Raw genomic sequence first — 21,800 nt, 5'->3', positions numbered from 1 at the left:
TTACCAGTTACCATATTCTCATTCAAAGTCAAGACAAATAATGTTTTCAATTTAACTTAGATTTTGTATAAGGGCCAGGGTGTGTGAGTTGTAAAAAAAATTTCCTTTTACTTAATACAATTGTGAGATAATGCTAACCTTTAAAAAAAAAAAGTCAAGACATACGTACATACATACATATAAATAAAGAGTGATAATGAGAGCTGACTGTTAATTTTGGAAAATTTGATGCACCTATGAACCACTGCCTTTATGATAATGTGACAACAAAATCATTAATTGTATTTTAATTTCAATGTCATGTTCACTTTTTAGTAGTTTTATTTGTTTGATAGCAAAGGTTTTTATCCATATTGCGTAAAGGAATTGAAGGTTTATTTGCATTCATATTGTTAGATATTAAATGCGTTTGAATTACATACTCTATTTTTTTAAAGGAATTGGAAGTTTATTTTACTATACAGCAAACATATATCATGAAAATTTAAAAGATAACAGCATAGTTACCAGTCCAATCCAAACACAAAAGAATATCGCTTTAAAGAAAAAAAATTGTTAAAAAGATGCCAAGTTGTGATTAAATGATATAGGATGGTGTTCTATTAATTAAACACGTGTTGGAATTGGTTGAATAAATATACACATATATGGCTGCACAAAAATTTAGTAGTTTGTGATTCGATTTGAGTTTGATTTGGAAATAATCGTAATTTAATTAGATTTGAAATTAGTTCGTTCTGAAACAAATCCAACCAGTTCGGTTCCAATCTTATTCAAACTCAAACTGAGTATAGTTCGTTTGAAATTAGTTCGTGAACTATTTAAATTTGAATCTCAAATAATGCAACTAATGACTTCAACCATCAATCTTTAATAATGCAATAACCAAACTTATATTAGAGTTCAAAATTATTAATATAATGGTAACTTATAATAGAAAAATGATTCAACAATGTAACAAATTAACAATGAAAATAAGTTTCATTTGACTAGGTCCATGCTCTGATTTTAATCAATTCAGCAGCTTAAAAGATAAGAGAATTTTGGACTGGCCCATAATTCATCAGTGTCAATTCGTGAAAAGTAAAAGTTAAAAGGAAACATCGTGAATTTTGTTTCACGTGAAGAAAACTAATGCATAAACTACCAGTGGTTGCCCAAAAAATATGTAGTTCATGATTCAATTTAATTCAATTTAATTCGAAAAAAAAATATGATTAATTTGTTCGATTGAAGTTCATTCTGAAACAAATTAAACCATTTCAATTTGAATCTTATTCAAATTCAAACTCAAACTCAAAATAAAATAAATTTGATTTGGTTCGATTTATTTGCAGCCTCCCCCACCCACCCACACAGAGATATATATATACTGGAAAATTCTAGAATCACAGGGGTCCTCCCCATCTTAGCCCCCCTTGTCTCCGTCTCTGCAATTTCTCATTACTTATATAAACATTTATTAATTTTAATATAGTATCATATCTATAATGATTTTTGTTTCATTGCATATTAACTTCTAAGAGCATTTAAATTCATTAGGCCAAAATTAGAATAAAAACAATTAAAATGAATTTAGAGTTAGTTTCAAAAACACTGCACTCACACAATTAATTTTATAGTTTTTAGTATTCAGAAATTGAGAAAAAAAAATTCAGAAATTTATTTCTGATATTGATGAGTACAAAAAAAAAAAGTATATTTTTACCATATAACATTTTAAAAGCAATTTTATTAAATGAGAAGTCATTTATGAAATTATCATACATCCTTGAAATTGTCATCGAAAATTTGAAAATTATAATGAAATTTCTAATGCAGCGTATAATCCAATGGTATACTCAAAATTAAATCTGAATTAGATCCGAATTGTCAAATTTGATTTGGCATGAATATTAAAGTAGCTTTATGCATTTCATCTCGGACCTCAAAATTTGAGTTACTTCAGAGAATCTGTACTCCGAATATTCTTACCCGCTATACAAGTTGAAACGGTTTACTCGCCAAAGAAGATCAGATCAGTTTAGATTATAGAGTTAGAAAAGGGGCCCGCATTACTGGGCCACATCGTCTCTCCTTTTTTTTATATTAAAATAAAATATTCGCATACTCATCGCACTTGCTTATTCTTCTTCTTTAACTTTTTGGTTGTTCATCCCCACTTGCTCATGATGTGACCTTCTGTGTGCCTTTTTCATCCTATAAATCTCCATCTCATCTTCTCTCCCAACGCTTTCTCTCTCCATTCTCTCACTCTCTCGTTACAACTTCTTCTTGCAAGGTCAACCCAAAACATTATGAAAACAGAGCACCCAAGAATACCCAAGGTGACAGCCAATTTCTACTGTTATTCTACCTTTCATGAATTCATGTTCGATTTTATTCAACTTATTTACCATAAAATGTGTATTATTTTGCAGCCCTCATCTTGGCCAAAAAATTTGGTGAAGAAATGGCTCAACATAAAGAATGCAGAGTTTCATTCTGACTTTACCAGTAAGAAAAATTACTGCTCTGTTTTTCATTGAAGTGAAAGAACTAGAATTTAGAACGGATGCTAATATTGACCAGCAGATACTTAATTAAGAGATAATTAAGCTTCTCTAATTGTTTTCTTCTTTTGAATTGAAACTGAAAAGGGGAGATGTTAAGAGGTGAATTAGAAAGGAGAAAGAGCTGCTCGGACAAAGATGGCAGCTTTACAAGAAGAGATTCGTCGGGTACGAATTTTACCTTTTTGCTTTAATCCCTCCAACTACTCTATTCTCTTTCAAGCACATTGTTGGCTTGTTTTATTTCTTGTTTTGACAAAGATAGGAGGAACGTGGCAGCTTTGTGACAACTGAGAAGAATTTTCAACTACTCGTTTTTGAATTTTCAAAAAAGCAAAAACCTATCCTTTGTTCATTTGTTTTTTATTTTTTGTCGAGAAAAAGTTCATAAGCGTACCTCAAATAGTTTTATATTTATATATGATTGGTTATCTACAGTGTTACTTCTGTAATCCTAATTTTGCATGTATAATTTGTTAGTGCTTATATATGAGTAGAACTAGGTTGTTCTTAAGTTCATCAAGTCTCTTGGTGAACTCAAATCTAAAATTCATTAAATCGGTTTTAAATAACAAATTCGAACATTGAAACTCGTCTACTTTATGAGTGATGCGTCTACATGTGAAAATTTTAAACATTCGAATTAATTTAGTATAAAGTCAATAGGTCAAAATTAGAAGGTTAATAAATTAATTTTAATTCATTAATTTTTTGAACGTTTTTTGACCGCTTGACTTTATATTAAATTAATTTGAATGTTTAAAATTTTCGCATGTAGACGCATAACTCGTAAGGTAGGCGGGTGTCAACAGTTCGAATTCGTTATTTAAAACCAATTTGACGGATTTTTGACTTGAGTTCAGCAAAGAACTTTGTGAACTTAAGAACACCCTAGTTCTACTCCTCATATATTAAAAAAAGGAATTTTCATATTTCACAGTTAGACTGTCTGAATATATATTTTTTTAAATAACTTAAATTGTTTACAAATATTTGGTCAATGTAATATGTTATGTGTACCCTATTGAATTAATAAGCTTAAATGCTGTGAAAAGGTATACTGGTGAGTTATTTAGTGTATTTTAAGTATAAAATAGTTTTCATTTGCAGGTGGATGGTCAATTGAGAGCACTGAAAACCTAAAATCACTAAATTATGAATACATTTCACCAACTGGCTCTTGCATACCAGCTCCAAAATCTCTTCGGTAAATTAAATTATCTCTTCAGGAACTATTTTTCCCTTGATCATATATCATCCAAATGATTCATCAATTTTTATTAATGTTATTATTCTCTTGGTAGGGTTTTTGTGGGAACCTGGAACGTTGGAGGGAGGGCCCCACATGAGGGTCTCAAATTAAACGATTGGCTCCTTAACACCCCTTCTCCAGCTGATCTCTATGTACTAGGGTTTGTATTTTGAATTTAAATCTCTTGCAAAAATCATGAATGCATCCCCTTCTGTTATTATTTATTTGAGTGAGGCTATGGTACTGTGGATTAATGTCTCCATATTTAAAATCCAAACAATCGTTTTGAACCATTCAACATAATCTCCATATGAGAATCTACCTGTGAATCAAATTTTACATTTTATAGAATATTTTTACTATTTTTCTAGATAGTTAGATAATCACTTTTAGATATCTAAATTATTATAGACCATTCAAAAGGGGTGATTTTCTACTATCTTAAAAAAATAGTAAAAAAATCTAAAAAAATGTAAAGTTGGTTTGCAAGTATATTTTTATATACAAATTATTTGAACAGTTCAAATCAACTATTTGAAATTTGAAAATGAAAATATTAATCTATAATACGGACCAATTCGCGCTATACACAGTACCGTAGCCTCACTTTTCTTTCTTTTCATAGCAAACTCATCTATCTCTACAATTACTTATAATAGTTAGCATGCTATATATGATGTATGCTAATCATTATTATTCCTCTTGCCTAGCTAGAGCTAGTTAATTATATATATATCAGATTTTTCACCATACCTTTCTGTTTCCTATGCTTGCATTTCATGCAACATTGCCTGACACTGTTTTCTTAAATATGGCACTAGACCACAGTTATAAAGACATTTGCTTAGTATAATGGGGGTGGTATTATAGTAATTAATTTGCAATGATCATGGCACTAGTAGGATTTTGCATTTTATTAAATAATTGAAATTGAATTGATGTGACAAAAGTTGATTGTTGATTCGGCTTTATTATTAGTGAAGTTATCATCAAATTAAATACATGTCTTCAAAAATAATCACTTTACCTCCTCTCTGATCTTATCTTCTTATAAAAAAAATCTGATCATAATCATATACTCTGTAAATTTATGATGAAGAGATGAAGCTTTCATTGAAGCCAGCTTTTGAATTAAACTAACAATTTGAAAACATGCCTGAAAAAAAAAGTAGTTTATTTAAGTTGTCAAAGTGAATCTATACCTAACTAAAGATTTCATATCTTCAAAAGTTTTACTTTGCACCCAACCTGATCTGTTTAACACGTTAAGTAGAATTAATTATTGTAAATTATAAGAATTGTTTTAATTAGACTTCAAATGCAAAGCAACTAAATATTACTATTTAATTTCCAGGTTCCAGGAGATCGTGCCATTAAATGCAGGAAATGTTCTTGGAACCGAAAACAAGGGCCCCGCTAACAAGTGGCTACACCTTATTGGCCAGTGTCTAAATGCCTCATCTTCGCCAAACAACCCTCGAGTTACACCTAATAACACAAACGCTCATGACAAGCCTCGTGTCAGTTTCTCGGACCTGCTAGCAATGGGAAGTGAGATCGAGCCTGTTAGATGGAGCACGAGTACTAACAACAGCATTTCCAGTAGCAGTTGCAGCAGTGAGGAAGAATTGGCTGGATCTACATGCCAAGGTGGGAGATATGTATTTGTTGCTAGTAAACAAATGATTGGTGTATTTTTGTGTGTTTGGGTGCGAGAAGAACTGATGCGGCATATAACGAGCGTGAAGGTTTCTTGTGTCAGTCGGGGTATTATGGGCTACATGGGTAATAAGGTATCTCATTTCAAGCCATCTTTTTTTCCTGTTATTATTTCTGAGATCGATCAGAAGTTTGTAGTATTAGAAATTCATTAATGATAACATAGGGAACTGAATCAATGATTTGGTTCCTTGAAGCATATTTAGAGGAGCTGAATCAGCAATGATTTGATTCCTTAAAAAATGTATATTGAAGTGTATCTTGGCCACAAAAATCCGAAATGTGACTTTAGAAATGTCTAAAGGAACCATAAAATTGAAAAATCAAAACACTTCATCCATTTCCCAATAATCTTTTTATTAAGTTTCTTAAAATAAAAAATTCTCGAGATCGGTTATCTTTTTTTGCTTTGGAGGGCAGAAGAAGGGAAAACAATTCATGCACCGTAAATTTAACGATCTGAGAAACAATAACATTCTCTAAAAACTTTAATTTGAAAACATTTATTGCATCAAATTCATGATATAGTTGTTATCAGTTTAATTAAACTTGTGCAATTGACGCAGGGTTCGATCTCCATCAGTATGACGTTACAAGGAACGTCATTCTGTTTTGTGTGTACTCACTTGGCGTCTGGCGAAAAGGATGGAGATGAAGTTCGAAGAAACTCTGATGTGGTAGAGATCTTGAAGAAAACTAAATTTCTTCAGTCCCGCCGCCTTTCTCAGATAGCCTCATTATCCCCGGAAACAATCTTAGAACATGAGTAAGGACTAAAAACCCCTTGAAAATTTATTTCCAAAAAAGAAAAGAGAGAATGTTTTTCAGAAAGAAATTTGAATTAGTATTAAGTGCTCAAGAATTAGATTTCTGATCATTTATAGTTATATTTGTAGCAAAATCATATGGCTAGGCGATCTGAACTATAGACTAGCACCCAACTGCACCGACACAAACGAGCTATTGGAGAAGAACGACTGGAAAGCATTGTTGGAGAAAGATCAGGTACAAATTCAGTAAAAATAAAAAATAAAAGAAATACAAAACATTTTGACAGTAAAGTTAACAAAATACACAACTAATTCTCTCTTCTTTTTTTGGTGTTTATAGCTAAGGATTGAGCAGAGTGCGGGTCGCATTTTTACCGGGTGGAAAGAAGGCGCAATATATTTTCCCCCCACATATAAGTATATAGAAGATTCTGATACTTATGCGGCCAATTCTGGTAAATCCAAAGGAAAACGGCGTACTCCTGCTTGGTAAAATCTCAATCCATCTTGCTTAAAATAATACTTGGTGTTCATTCTATTTATAAGTACCAAATAACAAATGGCCTAATTTCATGATATTTATCAATTATGTCCATAGTTCCAATTAAAATGAAAAGAGAGCATCCGAAATATACAGCAAGCAAGTACAGAGCAATTATGAAAATCTGAGGTGCTTTCATGATTTGAGATTATAGTTTGTAGAAACAAAACAAAAAACAAATAAAGTACAGAGAGTTGGTCCCATGTATCTTTGCCATGAGGCCATAATACACATAATGCATGGGTCGTGCCATCATGTGAGAAATATATAAAAGGTTTTCGCACATGACATGACATGCTTTTCGCATCATTTCTTGGTTCTGACCTTCTCAGTAGTTTCGCTTTGCATTTCCGCAATGTTACAGTTGACCATTAGAAAGTTCATTTTAAAGACAAATAAACAAACTCTAGTTGCAACCAATGTTTAATTTACTCTTTCCTTTTATTTTATTACTCAATGATAACATAGTTAATTTGTTTGAGTGAGGTTGCAAACTACATATTTATAGGGCAGATTGGTCCGTACTACAGATTAATATTTAGATTAAGTGATTTTCTATCTATATTAAAACATAATAAACAAATTCTAAAAAATGTAAAATTTGATATAGAAGTACATTTAAAAATGGAGATCATGTTGAATGGTTCAGATCGATTGTTTGAACTTTGAAAATAAAGATATTGATTCGTAGTATACACCAATTAATATGCACAATGCATAGTACCGTAGCCTCACTCAATTTGTTTTATATGTTCAACTTTTTTTATCTCAAATTAACCAGAATTGTACTGATAATACACCATGTTTACTTTTAGGTGCGATCGCATTCTGTGGAGAGGGAACGGGATTAATCAAATGTGGTATGTGCGAGGCGAATCCCGGTTTTCCGACCACCGGCCTGTACACTCTCTTTTCTCAGTTCAGCTCGATGACCATGACAACTATCGCCATAAACCAAATATCAACCCGGCACCAAAAATCATGTCCAAAACCGAAAACAATAGTAACAGTAATGGCATCAATGCATCAAAGGAGAAGGTGCAACTCGAGAAAATGCTGCTGGTATCAAGGACACAAAGCTGCATTCAGGCCTCGAGATTCTAAGCTTCTATTATTATCTAAACCCTAGAAAGCTGACTTATTCTTTTTAGTCCTTCAATTTTACATATTCTTTAACTAACAAAAAGGGAATAGGAGAAGGATGTCCAATAATCAAGGTCTTTGTCCCCCACAAGTGAAGCATTTCCCAGTTAAAAAGCAAGAGAAACAAACTCTCAGTTGCTCTTGCTCTCCAGTGTCATAGCAATGTCAATTAGAATCTACTCAGTATATTGAAGAAATGGAGGCTTCATGTTCTGTAATAAATGGAGAAAATAACAAAGAACGGCGCATGCTTTGTTGGACTTGAGCACTTGGCAGCAATGGAGAAGTGGGTGCAGAAAAATGAGAAGATTCGTTTTTGAGAAGAGTGTGAGTGAGTGAGTGTGTGCACACTCTATATATACACACACGAGGCTAATTATTGACTGGAGAGAATGTATGCTTTAGCTATGATTGTTCAAGAGGGAATGTAGTTTCATGTTTCTGACAGATTTAAGGGGCGCATTTTGAGCAGTGTTATTGGCAGCTTTTTTTGGCACTCTTTTTGTTCTTTTCAGAAAAAGTTTCGAGGACTAAAGTATATATACAAATAAATAATGCCTTTTGTTATTTCATTATCTGTTTACTGCATTATATAATTATGTCAAACTTCAAAGTAGGTCCCATGGAAATCGGACCTACTCGATCGAAACATCTAAAACCTTCCAATCCGCTTGATGAGTTGTGCACTCTTTTTTAATATTCTTGCGTGTCCGCTTCAATTTCGTGTGTATGGATTGTAAAGTGGATGAGACGGTCTTGGAGCCCATCAAACCTAAAAGTAGATCGGATGTCAACCTACTCCGTACAACAAACTTAGTGTTTTTCATGCGTCTTTTCTTGATCTCTATGTTCAACGCGATAGTGAATGTTGTTAGAAACTAACGTTGATTCATCAATAAGATTAATTAAGTTCATGTTCGACATGTTTTGATAAGCTAATTTACAAAACACCAAATGAATCGGGGTGGTCCGATGGTATCGAACCAGATTCGATCCAATGTCTGGCCATAACAGCTCTATCAGCATTAAGATTTGCGTGAAAATCTTTGACATTCGTTCTCAAGTATGCACAAATTTTGATACGGATCAAATAACACTGACCAGATATCAGACAGAATTTGACACGATTCCCATCAAACTGCCCTTACATCCAACATCACTTGCACTTCAAAATCTAAATCTACTCGTTCCCCTGTTAATTGCAGTGCTTACTTCAGTGTAAGCCCAAACTATCGGCATTAGGGGCCTCCATTTTGTTTAGATTGGATGGTTAATTTAACTTACAAGAGCTGGCCCAACAATCGATGGGCTTCTCCTTGGGCCATAAGAACTGTCTTTATATAAAAGACAATCAGTTTTCAGAGAACTGGGCCTCAAGAGATCTGTCTTCTATTATTTTTCTTTTTTTGAATTCGAGATCAGATAGATGGGGAAGGAGAATCAAAAACTGGGGATAGAAATTTGTCACTGAACAGTAGGACTCAATAGTTAGAGACGATTGCAGTTACTGTTCACTGGGTCGTCCAAAATTAATATATAAATAAATAAAATAGATATCATCTAAGGTAAAATAATATTTTTATTTAGATCAGAATTACATGAATATGAATATTAAAGGAACTCCTTGTATTCCATCACGAATCGGATATATCTATATCCTTGTACTCACTCACGAATCCAGATCAACGTATCAGTGACTTTAGAAATAAGAATTTCTTGCCTACAGAGGAAGAAAAGATTCAGTTTCTAAGAGCAGTTTGAATAGGCATCGGGTCAACATCCTTGAATAGGCAAGAAATTCTTATTTCTACATGTCAATGACTTTGAAACAAAATTATATTTAATATTTAAATGTCAAAATATATACTGGACCTACATGTCAATGACTTTAGGAGTTCTACAGGGAGCAGATGATCTGATTCCCAGAGAAATTATTCATATAAATTTTACGTGTGCGGGCCAACGAAAAAAAATTATAAGTCACCGCTCAATGTCCGCTCCAAATAAATAGCTAGTTAGATTCAGATCCGAGCTAAAAACAAACTGACTCGTTTCGGCTTGGTCCCTTATATGATGAGTTTGAGTTTAACTCGGCTCGATCCGATAATGTATTGACATGAGCCATAATTTTTTTTGTTTTTCTTTAAAAACATGAGCCATTAATTATATTTTAATGTAATGTGAACTTTTAATATGTTAGGATTAGAAACTACGTACACTGCCTCATCTCATGTACAACAACTATAATACTTGACGCTGTAAAAGTTGTTGAAAACCAAGCTATTAAATAGCCATTTCGGGTTGACTCGGAGAACTACGAACTAATAACGAGCTAATATTTTCAACTCGCGGTCAGAGTTTGACTCGATTCGTTATATATAGTCCCGAACCGACTTGAAACTGACAAACTTAACTTGGTTCGTTTCATTTACAACCCTACGTACATATTGGAGTTATCTAGAAATACGGAATATCATTATCAACTACAAAAAATCCGTAAGAGATCTAATAATCAGTACACCAACAAGAACTGAGAAGTTAGAGACAAATACACACTTACATATAATAAAAAAAAACTAAAATAGAATAAAGATCTTACCGCAAGCTGATAGATCTGATTCAACAAGAACATAAGAGGAAGTAAACATAGAAATTAGATGTTTCGATCAAGTCTACTCCATTAAGAGACAAATAATCAACAAATTTCACTACTAAACGAGATATTACAAGAATATTCTAATTGTTAGCATAAACAATCATTTTATATCTCTCTTTATTTCTCTTTTCTGTTGTTGGCGCAAGAAAAAGGAGCAGCCACCACTATCAAAGATTTAGGTCACCAAAAAATATAATAAGAAGGGAAATGGGCCAAGGCAGCAAGGCCTATTTGAGCCTACAAAATCCCAACGATACAGTCGTACACATACGATAAACTTGTTCTTTAAGACTTGTATAAATTACTAATTGGTACCAAATACAAATTCACAAGACATTTGGAGAAAGAAAATTAACGTAAATTATTAATATAGTTGATATTATGTTGTATAATTATTTTAGAAAAGATTAAGATCATTAAACTACTGAAGACGGAGATTGTGCAGGAAAAAATAGCATGATTCAGATGTAGAATGGCTTACTAGTTTTCTCTATCATTTCATTTCTTTCCTTTTTCCTTCTCTTTTGTTATTCTGTACATAAAAATTGACACTGGTGTTTAATAAATAAAAACTTAAGACTCGATCCTCATTCTTTATCAAAATTATAATGTTTATAAATTAATTTATACATTTATTTTTTTAACGTACTTTCTTTACCACTTTATTTTATACAAAATTAATTCAATTTTTTTAAAAATTTGTATGTAAATACACCACTCATAAGGTAGATGAGTTTGAATAGTTTGAATTTTCCATTTAAAATCAGTCTGATAGATTTTAAAGTTGAGTTCACATTTGATGAACTTAAAAATCACCCTAGTTTTGCTCGAGTGCGTATCCTCTGAGATATCTCATATTTTGCGTGACTGGCGTGTCTAGTGCCTATTCGGGGATGGAGCGGGGAGCTAGTATTATTTAAGCTTTGAGATTCGTGCAGAACTTATTTAAACGGTTGAGATTTTCCAAAAAGTCGCGCAACGTATGAGATATCTCAGAGGATGCAAATTCGTTCTGCTCCACATAATGCAGAATTCGCATCCTCTGAGATATCTCATATTTTTCGTGACTTTTTGAAAAAAATCAACCGTTCAAATATTCTATACACGAATCTCAAAGTTCAAATAACATTAGCCCCTGCGTTGTCCTCGAATAGAAACCAAACACGTCGGTCACGCAAAATATGAGATATGTCAGGGGATACGCACTCCATAATACATATGGTGTCAATGGCACCTTTTATCTGTTTACCTAACTGATGTGGTTATTACAATACAAGTAATAAATCCTAATTTACGCTCAATTTGGTTGCAAGTGTACAACCTTGTCAAGTAGTATTTAGGGATCGTCTCCACAGGGACAAGTTGGAATATTAACTCTAACCTAACAATTTAACTTAGTGAAAGAAAGTAAAAATGTTTTTGTTTGTTCAAAGGTAGGTTTGGTTTCAATTAAAATGAATTAAACTAAAGTCTTAAAGCAAAATCTAATTTTTACAAGTATGAGAAATTAGGGTTTCTTAGGGTTCCTATCCACTAGTGTTACGACTAATTGGCTTGTAAATTTTGTTCTTATATTTATGATGGCACAGTTGGGTGTTGTAGGTACAAAGTGATATTTCTATATTAATACCATCTTTCAATTAGAATAAACGTCACCTCTCGGTACTTGGCTACTCTAATCTAAAGTCATTAAGTTCTTAGTGTCCTAATTGATCTAGAAAACTATCTTTCACCTCTCGGTACTTGGCACAATTTTCTAAACTATTAGGTGAAGCCTGTATAAGACAAGCGTCACCTCTTGGTACTTAGCCTATCAAATACCCTATTCCTTATGGTCTGGACCTAATATTCAATTTCTCAATTGCAAATACCAAATCCTAGGGTTTCATGTGATTTCGATTAAGTCTTCACAATCAATTAAAATAAAGAATATATCATAACAAAGAACAATAATATATAAAATAAAACCAACTAAATCATAACAAAAGTTTCAAGTACAACCCCAATCAACCCTAGAAAAGCCCTTAGCCAGTCATGGCTAAGACACAAATGAAATTAAAAAGAGTAAAAGAGTTCCAAAGGAAAGAAATTAATAAAACCGGTTGATCAATGATGTTCTCTTCTTCCTTCTTCTCTCTTCCTTGCTTTTCCTTGCTTTTCCTTGTTCAAAACTAGAAATTCTTCCTAAAAAATCGTCCTTAATCTGTTCTACAGATCCCATTTTATAACCCCTTGTAAAACCTAGAAATAACTAACTAAAAATAGCAAATTCGGCTCTGAACCGCCTTATTGCGGGCCGCAATGAGTGGAGGCAGTTAACAGACTGCGCAGAAAAATCTGGAAAGGTCATTGCGGGCAGCAATAAAAGTCTTGCGGGCCGCAATAAAGGTCCTTGTAGGCCGCAATAAAAGTTCGGAAAATGTTGTCTGGAAGCTGGCTCTGTCTGATAATGTTGCGACCCGCAATAACTTCATTTCGGTCCACAATAAATGTGAAAGATGCTCCAAATTTCATGTTGACTTGCTATAGATCACCCGTTTTGCTTCGTTAAGCTCCAAGCACTTGATTACCTGCAAAATAAATATAACTAGGGAAGTAACTTGAACATTTGGACATTTCTAACCTAATCAAACCTAATTTAATCAAAACTTGGCTTAATTTACATAACAAACCCTAGGTTTCAATAGATACAATTTCGGCTTATCACTAACCCATATTGTATCCAATAAGACAGATATGGGTAAGATTATTTTTTTCGTAAACTTATCGGAGTACGAGTATGGGTAAAGATTTTTTTTCGTTATCTAAACGAGTAAGGGTGTGGGTAAGCCTATTCCGTACCCGTTACCCAATTGAGTAATTATAAAAAAAATTATATATATTTTGAACAAAAGACGTGCATGTTGTGCAAGCGTTGAAACTAATTCATTTGTATCCACATAAAATTCTAGCCTTTTATGAATGAAATAAGGTATCAACATACCAGTTTACTATACATATGTAAAATGAATGTATGTGTTTTAATAAATTATTAATAAATAATAAAAATTGTTATCATATTAGTATTACTCTTTATTTATCCACTACAGTTTCATTATCAGATAATTATAATGGATAAGAGCATAATACAGATAAATTATTTTGTGACGAGTAAGAGTAAAATGAGGAGGGATCAAGTTACAACATTTTTTGAGTTACAACAAGCATTTTCTACATTTTGAAAGTCCAAATCATCGATCCAAACCGTTAGATGTGGTCTCTACAATAAAATGTGCTCGGAGACCAAATTTTACATTTTTTGGAATTTTTTTGGAATTTTGTACCCATCTTAATAAATAGTAAAAAAATTTCAAAAAATGTAAAATTTGGTCTCCGAGCACATTTTATTGTAGAGACCACATCTAACGGTTTGAATCGACGATTTGGACTTTCAAAATGTAGAAAATCCTTGTTGTAACTTGTTGTAACTCAAAAAATATTGTAACTTGATCCCTCCTCGAGTAAAATACATATATGGGTATAAAAAATTTATACTCAATCATTACCGTACCATTGACACTCCTAGAATATGGGCTCCATGAACCTATGGACCATTGTATTTTCATGCACAACATATGCTTCAAAAAAACTGCATATGTGACATGACGCCATGGTGCTTTTCAGTTTTCAGACAGAATGAATCAATTAATACATGGCATATCTCTACAAAGATATTTGATGCTGTATAATATAAAGTAAATATAATTACTAACCGCCCCGTTTGGTGCCAACTTCCAAGCCTAGTACTTTTTTTTATATTGTTAACTTAATTTGATTTTAATTATAAAATTAACAAAAAAGAATGAATAGGTTATAGGTAGCATTAGTATCAATTACTCCAATGAATTATGTCGGTGGAGTGTCTTTTGTTTGCTCGGTTCTAGGCTGCAACTATAGGTAGTTGCACTAATTGACTATTAAGCAGCATTTAATTTTACAAATCTTGCAGAATAAAATAAAAATTGTTACAGCATTTGACAGCTGATATTAGAACTTACAAGTCAGACATGCATACCATTGTCACAATAAGTCGCAATTCATCAACTGGAACTCGTCAATTAATTGTCAATTAAATGACACGCTGAATGAATTGATCTTTCTTTGATATAGCCAGTTCAACTTTATTTAATAGTTGGTACGACGACTCATTCACGTGATTTAATAAACCCAACGTGGAGGGCAAAAACAAAACTTCAAGAATTTAAATTTTTCCACTTTTATGGGATTTATTACAGCACTACTTGATATCGTGAGTCATGACATAGGGGCCCATCCATCTTAATTTAAATTTCTACATTCTACTTGATTCGCGTTTGGTGTAACCCGCCACACGCGTTGGAAGGTCTATACGGGTTTCAGAAAATCTGCGTTTTTATCATTATACTAATCAACCATGATTAATGCATGAGACATCAAATAAATTGGAGACACCGATATTTCGCGTAAACCAAAAAGACCAATTCAAGCCAACCAGCAGAAGACGTGTTCGCTTCTCTTCTTTTATTGATTACATTGATGAAATTTTTACAGAAATCATACATATATTTTTTTTTGTAGAGAGACGAAAAATCATCCCCTTTGTAATAGTTTATTTTCTAAATTTATTATACTTAAAAGTCTTTAAGCATGTTTCAAAATTTTGGGTCCATGGAATTCAAAGCTAAATTTACGACCATGGCTGTCAAACAGATCCGCCATAGATTTCTAACTACTTGTCGTTGATCGAACCGTGTCAACCAACATTCATGATTCATGGCAACGTACCTAATTAGGTCAAGATTATTTATTTATTTTTTTCTAAAAAATAATGAAAACTCATTCGTTCATTCTTATTTGGAAAAAAATAAAAATTGTCGGGGAGTTTTGTCACGCGGGAAATACCCCGCACTTTATTCCCTCCATTTGATCCTCTCCAGTTATTTATATACACCGCCAGTTATTTATAAGATCTGAACCGTTGAATGATATAACGTGCTGTTAAATGCATCTTTCTTAACTGGAGAGGATTTCCCGCGACGAATAAAGTCTTTTCTGTGACGTTACTTCCACGCCAACTCAGATCCTTTACTCGATTCCAAGAGTTTGTACCGTTGGATCTGATATTAATGGATAAGATCTCCCTCTGGGTTTTTAAAGGTGTCCGACTGTTCTGTTCTCTTTTTGTGGTCCCCACATCGGCCAAACTCCAAAGAGTGAAGCGCCACGTTGCTCGGAGCTGGACTCGTAATCCGAGAAATAGTTTTGTGAACATGGTTTATTAAAAAGGTTTACATCTGAGTCATGTTATTGACCCACATTTCAGTTTTGGTCTATCATGGTGTACGGGTCTATTCCAGAAAAGGAACTTATTACGAATGTGCCGTTTCTGATACCTGGGAATCTCACCGTCCGGGTCTCCGGTACCCGATGCCTTCCTCCCAAGATAAATAAAGTGAACCTCCTCGACCATTAAATGCTTAGACCGCAGGGTTTCATGGTTCCATTAGCCTGTAGTAAGGAAGATAATATATGATTTATGGATTTCAAATTATTTGTCGTGCATCATTTGTATTGCACGGATTTTGAATTTTTATTACTTCGGGATTCATGTTACGTCAATCTTTAATTTTTTGTAAAAATTTATCTGTGCATAATGTACAACTAAGAATAAGAACTTTTACTATAGCATTTTAATTTGCAAGGGACAAAATTAAAATATAAAATCACTTAGCATATGCCTATGACATGATTGAAGATCAATATTTTCTTTAACAAATATAAGTATTTATATTATTCTTTTGATAAAAGTGGAAAATTCCCATCGATTTTCATTGAAACAGAAAACCAATACATTATTTATAAGTATTTATGTATAAAAAAAACTTCTATAAAACATTTATACAATTGATAAATCACTTTCAAATGAAATATATTAGCTCAATCGAATTAGCGACATAGTAATGAAATTGTACTCTTTCCATATTTGATTAAAATAATTTAATTACAAGACTCATAAAATGTCTCTCAGTATTTATTTTAATTAAGATGCCATTAATTAAAAAAGATAGAATCGTGTATATTATCATTTGAGCAATCACTTTAATAACTTAATTTAAACTCAATATTTCAAATGTGGCATATCCACTATAAACAATGTACCTTAACATCTACATATATATATTATTTGAATGAAAATAATTATGAAACATATTATTTGTTCATAATATTATAAATTCTCGATGCATAGAATGCTTCAAAATAGTTATTTGAGAAGGGTTCAGCAATTAAATGAAAGAACAAGCGTAGTCCGTAATTTGATGCGGTTCAAGGAGGAACCCGGCTTTTACTTTTTTTTTGTGAACAGTGAAGAAAATTAGAGGAGAAGAAAGAGGCGGGAACGCGACTCCAACTTCTCCCTCCTCTGATGCTCTCACTATAAATCTCCATTCTATGCTTCTATTTTGTCCATACCCATTTTAGCTTTTGTTTCTTCTCGACCACAGTTAAGAGAGAGAATCCCAAGGTTCATTGATTTCACATTCCCAGGTGCGTTTCCAACTATCCCGGATTAGGTTTTTCCACCTTTATTTCAAGCTAGTCATCGTAGAATCTCTAATTAACGATTCATTTCAAATGATGTTTTCTTTTATTCTCGTGATCTCTCGTATGTAGCGCTGTTCATACTTTTCAATTGTATGAATTGCATTTTTGCCTTTAGAAAGTGTTGATACAGATTAGAAAATAACAAGGATCTGGTTGTTAATTTCTGTTTTAGCATGATCAGTATAGATCTGTAATGTTTTGTTTTGTTTTTTAATCAAAATAAATTCTCCAAAATTACCGTTCACAAGAAATAGATCCCAATTTTCTTTTTTGTTCATCTCTGTACCAGTTCTATTATCTATTCATGTTTTATTATGTCGAATTAAAATATACACATAAATTCGTTTTTTTTTTTTCACATACTTGTGCAGTTTTATCAATAAATAGTAAAATTCATTTATTCCACTCGTTTCATTTGTTCTAGCTATTATATATAAAAATGCATATTTAATCCTAAAATTAAAGCATCTTTAAAGCATTTTTATTAAAAAACATAAGATACTTTTTAACTTTTTTTTAGGGTAAGTTGGCAACAGCCATGTCACAATTTCCATTGATAAAAAAATATTTACAAATACTTTTTAACTTGTTATATATAGAAAATGCACATTTAAAACTTAACTGAAGTTTATAAGCATTTCATAACAAATTAATATATCACATAATATACCCAATAATATGTAATTTTGGGGGTTTGTTAGCATCAGTCACATGACCGCCATTACATATTTACGTGAACTATTAATGCCTCTGTTAGGGAAAGCATAGGAATCTAAAATAATTACTGCATTATTGTGAATCTGAGACAGCCATGCTCCCCCAACCCCCCCACCCCTGCGGCAACTGTTCTGGTACAAATCCTAGTAATTGGTGCACGCTTAGGTTACTATAAGTAGGCTAACAGCGCTGTGGTAAAGGAAAAAAAGCGAAAGGGGTTCCAGCACAATTTAATAGTGAAGAAACCCACTGTCTGATACTGTGATCAGAAACTGGTTCTGAGTTTGTATTAGGTTGTATATTGATCGAACCAAGTGGTCAAATAATTTTAATAGGTATACACCAGGTGTTTTACCTGATAGTTATCATACGGGTCCCGTGTCAAATACATGTCCATGGGTACAGTTAGGTTTCTGGACTATAGGTGCAGCATAGCTTCTATTATATTTGCTGTTGACCCTAAGTATTTCAAATTATTTTAAGTAAATGAAATAATTTTCTCCGGATCAATGGTTGAAATTTATTAATCTCGTAATTTTTGTGGAAATTGTGTGCTGTAATTATTTTTGTCTGACTTCTGTTAAATATTGCCAGCACCATTATATTACATGTTTGATTACTCATAGATTTGTAAGAAATTTTGACATTTGTAGAATTCTTTTATATTCTTTGTTATTTAAGTTTGCTATCTATTATGGAGGATATCTAACTTCACAAACTGTATGTTTTTGTCCATGTGAATTAAATGACAGTGGTATTTTTCAGAGAATTACTGGCCTTGGTTTATAATCAGAACTCTTAAAATTACTAAATATTACAGGAAAACAATGGCACCAACTATTGAAGCGGTAACCAAGACTAACGAGCCCAATGAAGTAATTAGCGATTTGAAAGCTGAGATCGACATGTCAGCGCCGGCGGCCACGGAACCAAAGAAAAAAAATACTGAATCCAAGCCGAAGAGTGCACCTTTGAATGAAAGAATACTCTCTTCTTTGTCGCACCGATCTGTTGCTGCTCACCCTTGGCATGACCTTGAAATTGGTACTCTCTCTCTCGAAACCTTGGCAGGGCTCAGGGCTGCCCTCTCTCTCTCTATAACCTAGATACATCAAATTAAAAAGCTTGCATTAATTGACTCTCTCTCTCTAATGCAGGTCCGGGTGCACCTGTTATATTCAATTGTGTAAGTCAACATTCTCTCTCTTAAACAGGGTACCGTGATTCTAAGTTTTGAAATTTTCACTTGTGGTTGTAGTTGAGTAATCTTGAACATGCCTTGAAACTAATACATTTTGTTTGCAATTAAAATTATACAGCCACTTTGTGCCCTTGCATATTTGTATTGTGTTATCAGCATTTGGCATGCACTAATTTATTTATTTTAAATACAGGTTGTGGAGATTGGAAAAGGAAGCAAAGTAAAGTATGAGCTGGACAAGAAAACTGGCCTTATAAAGGTAATGATCAAATTTTTGAATTTGTCGTTCTTTATGGATGCTTTAGTAAAACTGAAGTTTTTATTTCTGAATTTTTGTAATTATATTTTACAGGTTGACCGTGTTTTGTACTCATCAGTAGTGTATCCGCACAACTATGGGTTCATACCTCGCACTCTCTGTGAAGACAGTGATCCCATAGATGTCTTGGTCATAATGCAGGTATATTAATATACACAGTACTAGGACTATAATATAATGAATTGGTATTAAATGAATCAAACATGTTAATTTTATAATACACTGCCAATTGTTTCTTATAAATAGTTTAACTGTTGCAGGAGCCAGTCCTCCCAGGCTGCTTCCTCAGGGCAAAGGCCATTGGTCTCATGCCTATGATTGATCAGGTAATTTACTCCTGTCTATTAAATATTTGCATATATAACCTTATATTTTTTTTTTCTTATAATAACCTCGCAAAAGTTTTAAGTATCTATACCTTTGCAAAAGATATACATTCATGTTGACCACGTTAATACCTATGTTGTTCCATGCAAAAGCCATAAATGTTCTTAACACAGTATATATATATGGGTAGTGTGGTTTAATAAGTAGATGTCAATTTGTAATGTGCATTTTTCATTTTAAAGGGAGAGAAAGATGACAAGATAATAGCAGTGTGTGCTGATGACCCAGAGTACAAGCACCTTACTGACATCAAGGAGCTACCACCGCATCGCTTGGCTGAAATCAGGCGCTTCTTTGAAGACTGTATATTTCTTTGCTCTAGTACTTTTGTATCTCATTTTTTTTGGGTACCAGAAAGTAAGTATGAACACAGTCCATATGCTGGTGTTGGTGAAGGTTTATCAACCTTACACAATGAAATTTAAAAATGACGGAGGTTTATCAACATTTGTGAAGCATTTTTAATTAGGAACCAACTGTTAGTTAGCATGCTTTAGGCATGTTCAGTTGAACTTTGACAATTTTGCACCTAACTCTGTCAAATTTAAATAAAGTAAAATGATATGAAATTCCTTGAATTAAGTTTAAATAAAGTTGCACATTAATTATTGTTAATAGTTAATAAGAAGGTTGGTGTGATGATACTTGTAATTTGGCTGGGTTTTACACTCTTTAAACTTGTGGATGTTAATTTCAATACGAGGAATGTTAGGTTTAATTTTAAATTGTCAGAAGTATTGAAATTTATTTACCAGAAAAAAGAAGAAAACAAGAACAGCAAACTAAAAGCCAAAGAATAATACCCGATAGATTAGTAACAAAGTAAAGTTCTTTTCTTTAAATCTGACCTCCATTAATATCCTTGTACATTACATCTCTTTTAAATTGAGAGAATGATGGAGTTTGCAGTTTTATCTGTTAGCTTATTATTATTTGACAATTATCAAAATTTAAAATATAGATAAGAAGAATGAGAACAAAGAAGTGGCTGTGAATGACTTCTTACCTGCAACTTCTGCTTATGAAGCAATCCAGCACTCCATGTAATTTTTCTTTTATTATTTCATTTCAAATCAGCACTATTTTGGACTTTTGCAAATTGCCCCCAAAACTATTACATATTTGCACCAAATAGTTATGCTTACATCTTAAAAGTTAAAACCAAACATTACAATGTATTTTATAATCCATTCAATATTGACAGTACAATACTACAATCCTGATTATTCTTGTAGTATAACGTCAGGTTTTAGTATGTCAAGAAAAACGCTATTGTTTTTGTTATGCATTTTTCTATTTATAATCTTACTGACATGATAAATGATACTTGTTCTCATGCTTGAACTTGATTTTTTATTCTATAGGGACCTGTATGCAACATACATAGTGGAGAGTTTGAGGAGATAGGCTGCTAAGAATTCTTCAATGAAGAGGAATTTCATTATAAAACCACCCAACACAATATACAGAACATGCACTTTATTATTTGTTACTTTTTAATTACTATTGTATACAAAATGCAGTAGAGTACCTTAGAAAGAGATGATGACGAAAATTATATTGACTAAAGATTAAATTTTCTCATTGAACAATTCTATTTTTTCTATTTTATATTGCCATATGTTGGCTTGGATATTAATATATTATTGATACGGAAGGTGTAATTTCAATTTACCTTGGTCCACTTTTTGTAAACTTCATTCTTTTTATTGGTTGAAATATATTGTTTCTGCAGTGCTAATGCCTCTTTTTTTAAGTTTTAGTTTATGTTCTTTTTGTAGTTAGTATTTCTATTTTTGTATTACTCTTATTTGTATCGTTAATTATTTGTCCGGTTACATTTGTTGGTAGGTAATCGAATGTATTAACTTGCTTTATTTATAAAAATTTAAAAGAGAGTTACATAATGTGCATATATTTAA

At 32.6% G+C, this 21,800-nt stretch overlaps 2 protein-coding genes across 3 annotated transcripts; both read left to right on the top strand.

Annotated features, from left to right (window-relative positions):
• The first annotated feature begins 2,226 nt into the window (after positions 1 to 2,226).
• LOC144572862 (DNAse I-like superfamily protein) lies at positions 2,227 to 8,544 on the top strand. Its single transcript, XM_078322539.1, has 10 exons — positions 2,227 to 2,327; positions 2,421 to 2,496; positions 2,640 to 2,720; positions 3,663 to 3,759; positions 3,857 to 3,964; positions 5,159 to 5,597; positions 6,090 to 6,289; positions 6,420 to 6,528; positions 6,634 to 6,782; positions 7,650 to 8,544. Exons 1-10 carry the CDS (start codon positions 2,298 to 2,300, stop codon positions 7,936 to 7,938), a joined length of 1,578 nt encoding a protein of 525 aa, XP_078178665.1. The 5' UTR covers positions 2,227 to 2,297; the 3' UTR covers positions 7,939 to 8,544.
• An 8,459-nt stretch (positions 8,545 to 17,003) lies between these two features.
• Positions 17,004 to 21,619, top strand: LOC144572863 (soluble inorganic pyrophosphatase 4-like). 2 transcript variants are annotated; one of them, XM_078322540.1, is made up of 9 exons: positions 17,004 to 17,197; positions 18,792 to 19,015; positions 19,129 to 19,157; positions 19,366 to 19,431; positions 19,525 to 19,632; positions 19,752 to 19,817; positions 20,061 to 20,181; positions 20,840 to 20,921; positions 21,243 to 21,619. In XM_078322540.1, the coding sequence occupies exons 2-9, from the start codon at positions 18,799 to 18,801 to the stop codon at positions 21,283 to 21,285; spliced, it is 732 nt and encodes a 243-aa protein (XP_078178666.1). In that variant the 5' UTR covers positions 17,004 to 17,197; positions 18,792 to 18,798; the 3' UTR covers positions 21,286 to 21,619. The 2 variants fall into 2 exon arrangements, with proteins under 2 accessions (XP_078178666.1, XP_078178667.1); XM_078322541.1 differs by lacking the exons at positions 20,840 to 20,921; positions 21,243 to 21,619 and adding an exon at positions 20,634 to 20,816 and having other exon boundaries at positions 17,013 to 17,197.
• Positions 21,620 to 21,800: the final 181 nt, after the last annotated feature.

This window comes from Carex rostrata, chromosome 20 (assembly GCF_964058835.1).
Source record: "Carex rostrata chromosome 20, lpCarRost1.2, whole genome shotgun sequence".
NCBI classification, from domain to species: domain Eukaryota; kingdom Viridiplantae; phylum Streptophyta; class Magnoliopsida; order Poales; family Cyperaceae; genus Carex; species Carex rostrata.
This window is presented reverse-complemented; position numbering and strand designations above follow the sequence as displayed.

Coding starts and splice junctions, on each gene's coding strand:
- LOC144572862 (XM_078322539.1), top strand. CDS start 2,298: ATGAAAACAGAGCACCCAAGAATACCCAAG. Junction 2,328..2,420: donor AGCACCCAAGAATACCCAAG/GTGACAGCCAAT, acceptor ATTATTTTGCAG/CCCTCATCTTGGCCAAAAAA. Junction 6,783..7,649: donor AAACGGCGTACTCCTGCTTG/GTAAAATCTCAA, acceptor GTTTACTTTTAG/GTGCGATCGCATTCTGTGGA.
- LOC144572863 (XM_078322540.1), top strand. CDS start 18,799: ATGGCACCAACTATTGAAGCGGTAACCAAGACTAACGAGCCCAATGAA. Junction 19,432..19,524: donor AGAAAACTGGCCTTATAAAG/GTAATGATCAAA, acceptor TATATTTTACAG/GTTGACCGTGTTTTGTACTC. Junction 19,818..20,060: donor TCATGCCTATGATTGATCAG/GTAATTTACTCC, acceptor TTCATTTTAAAG/GGAGAGAAAGATGACAAGAT.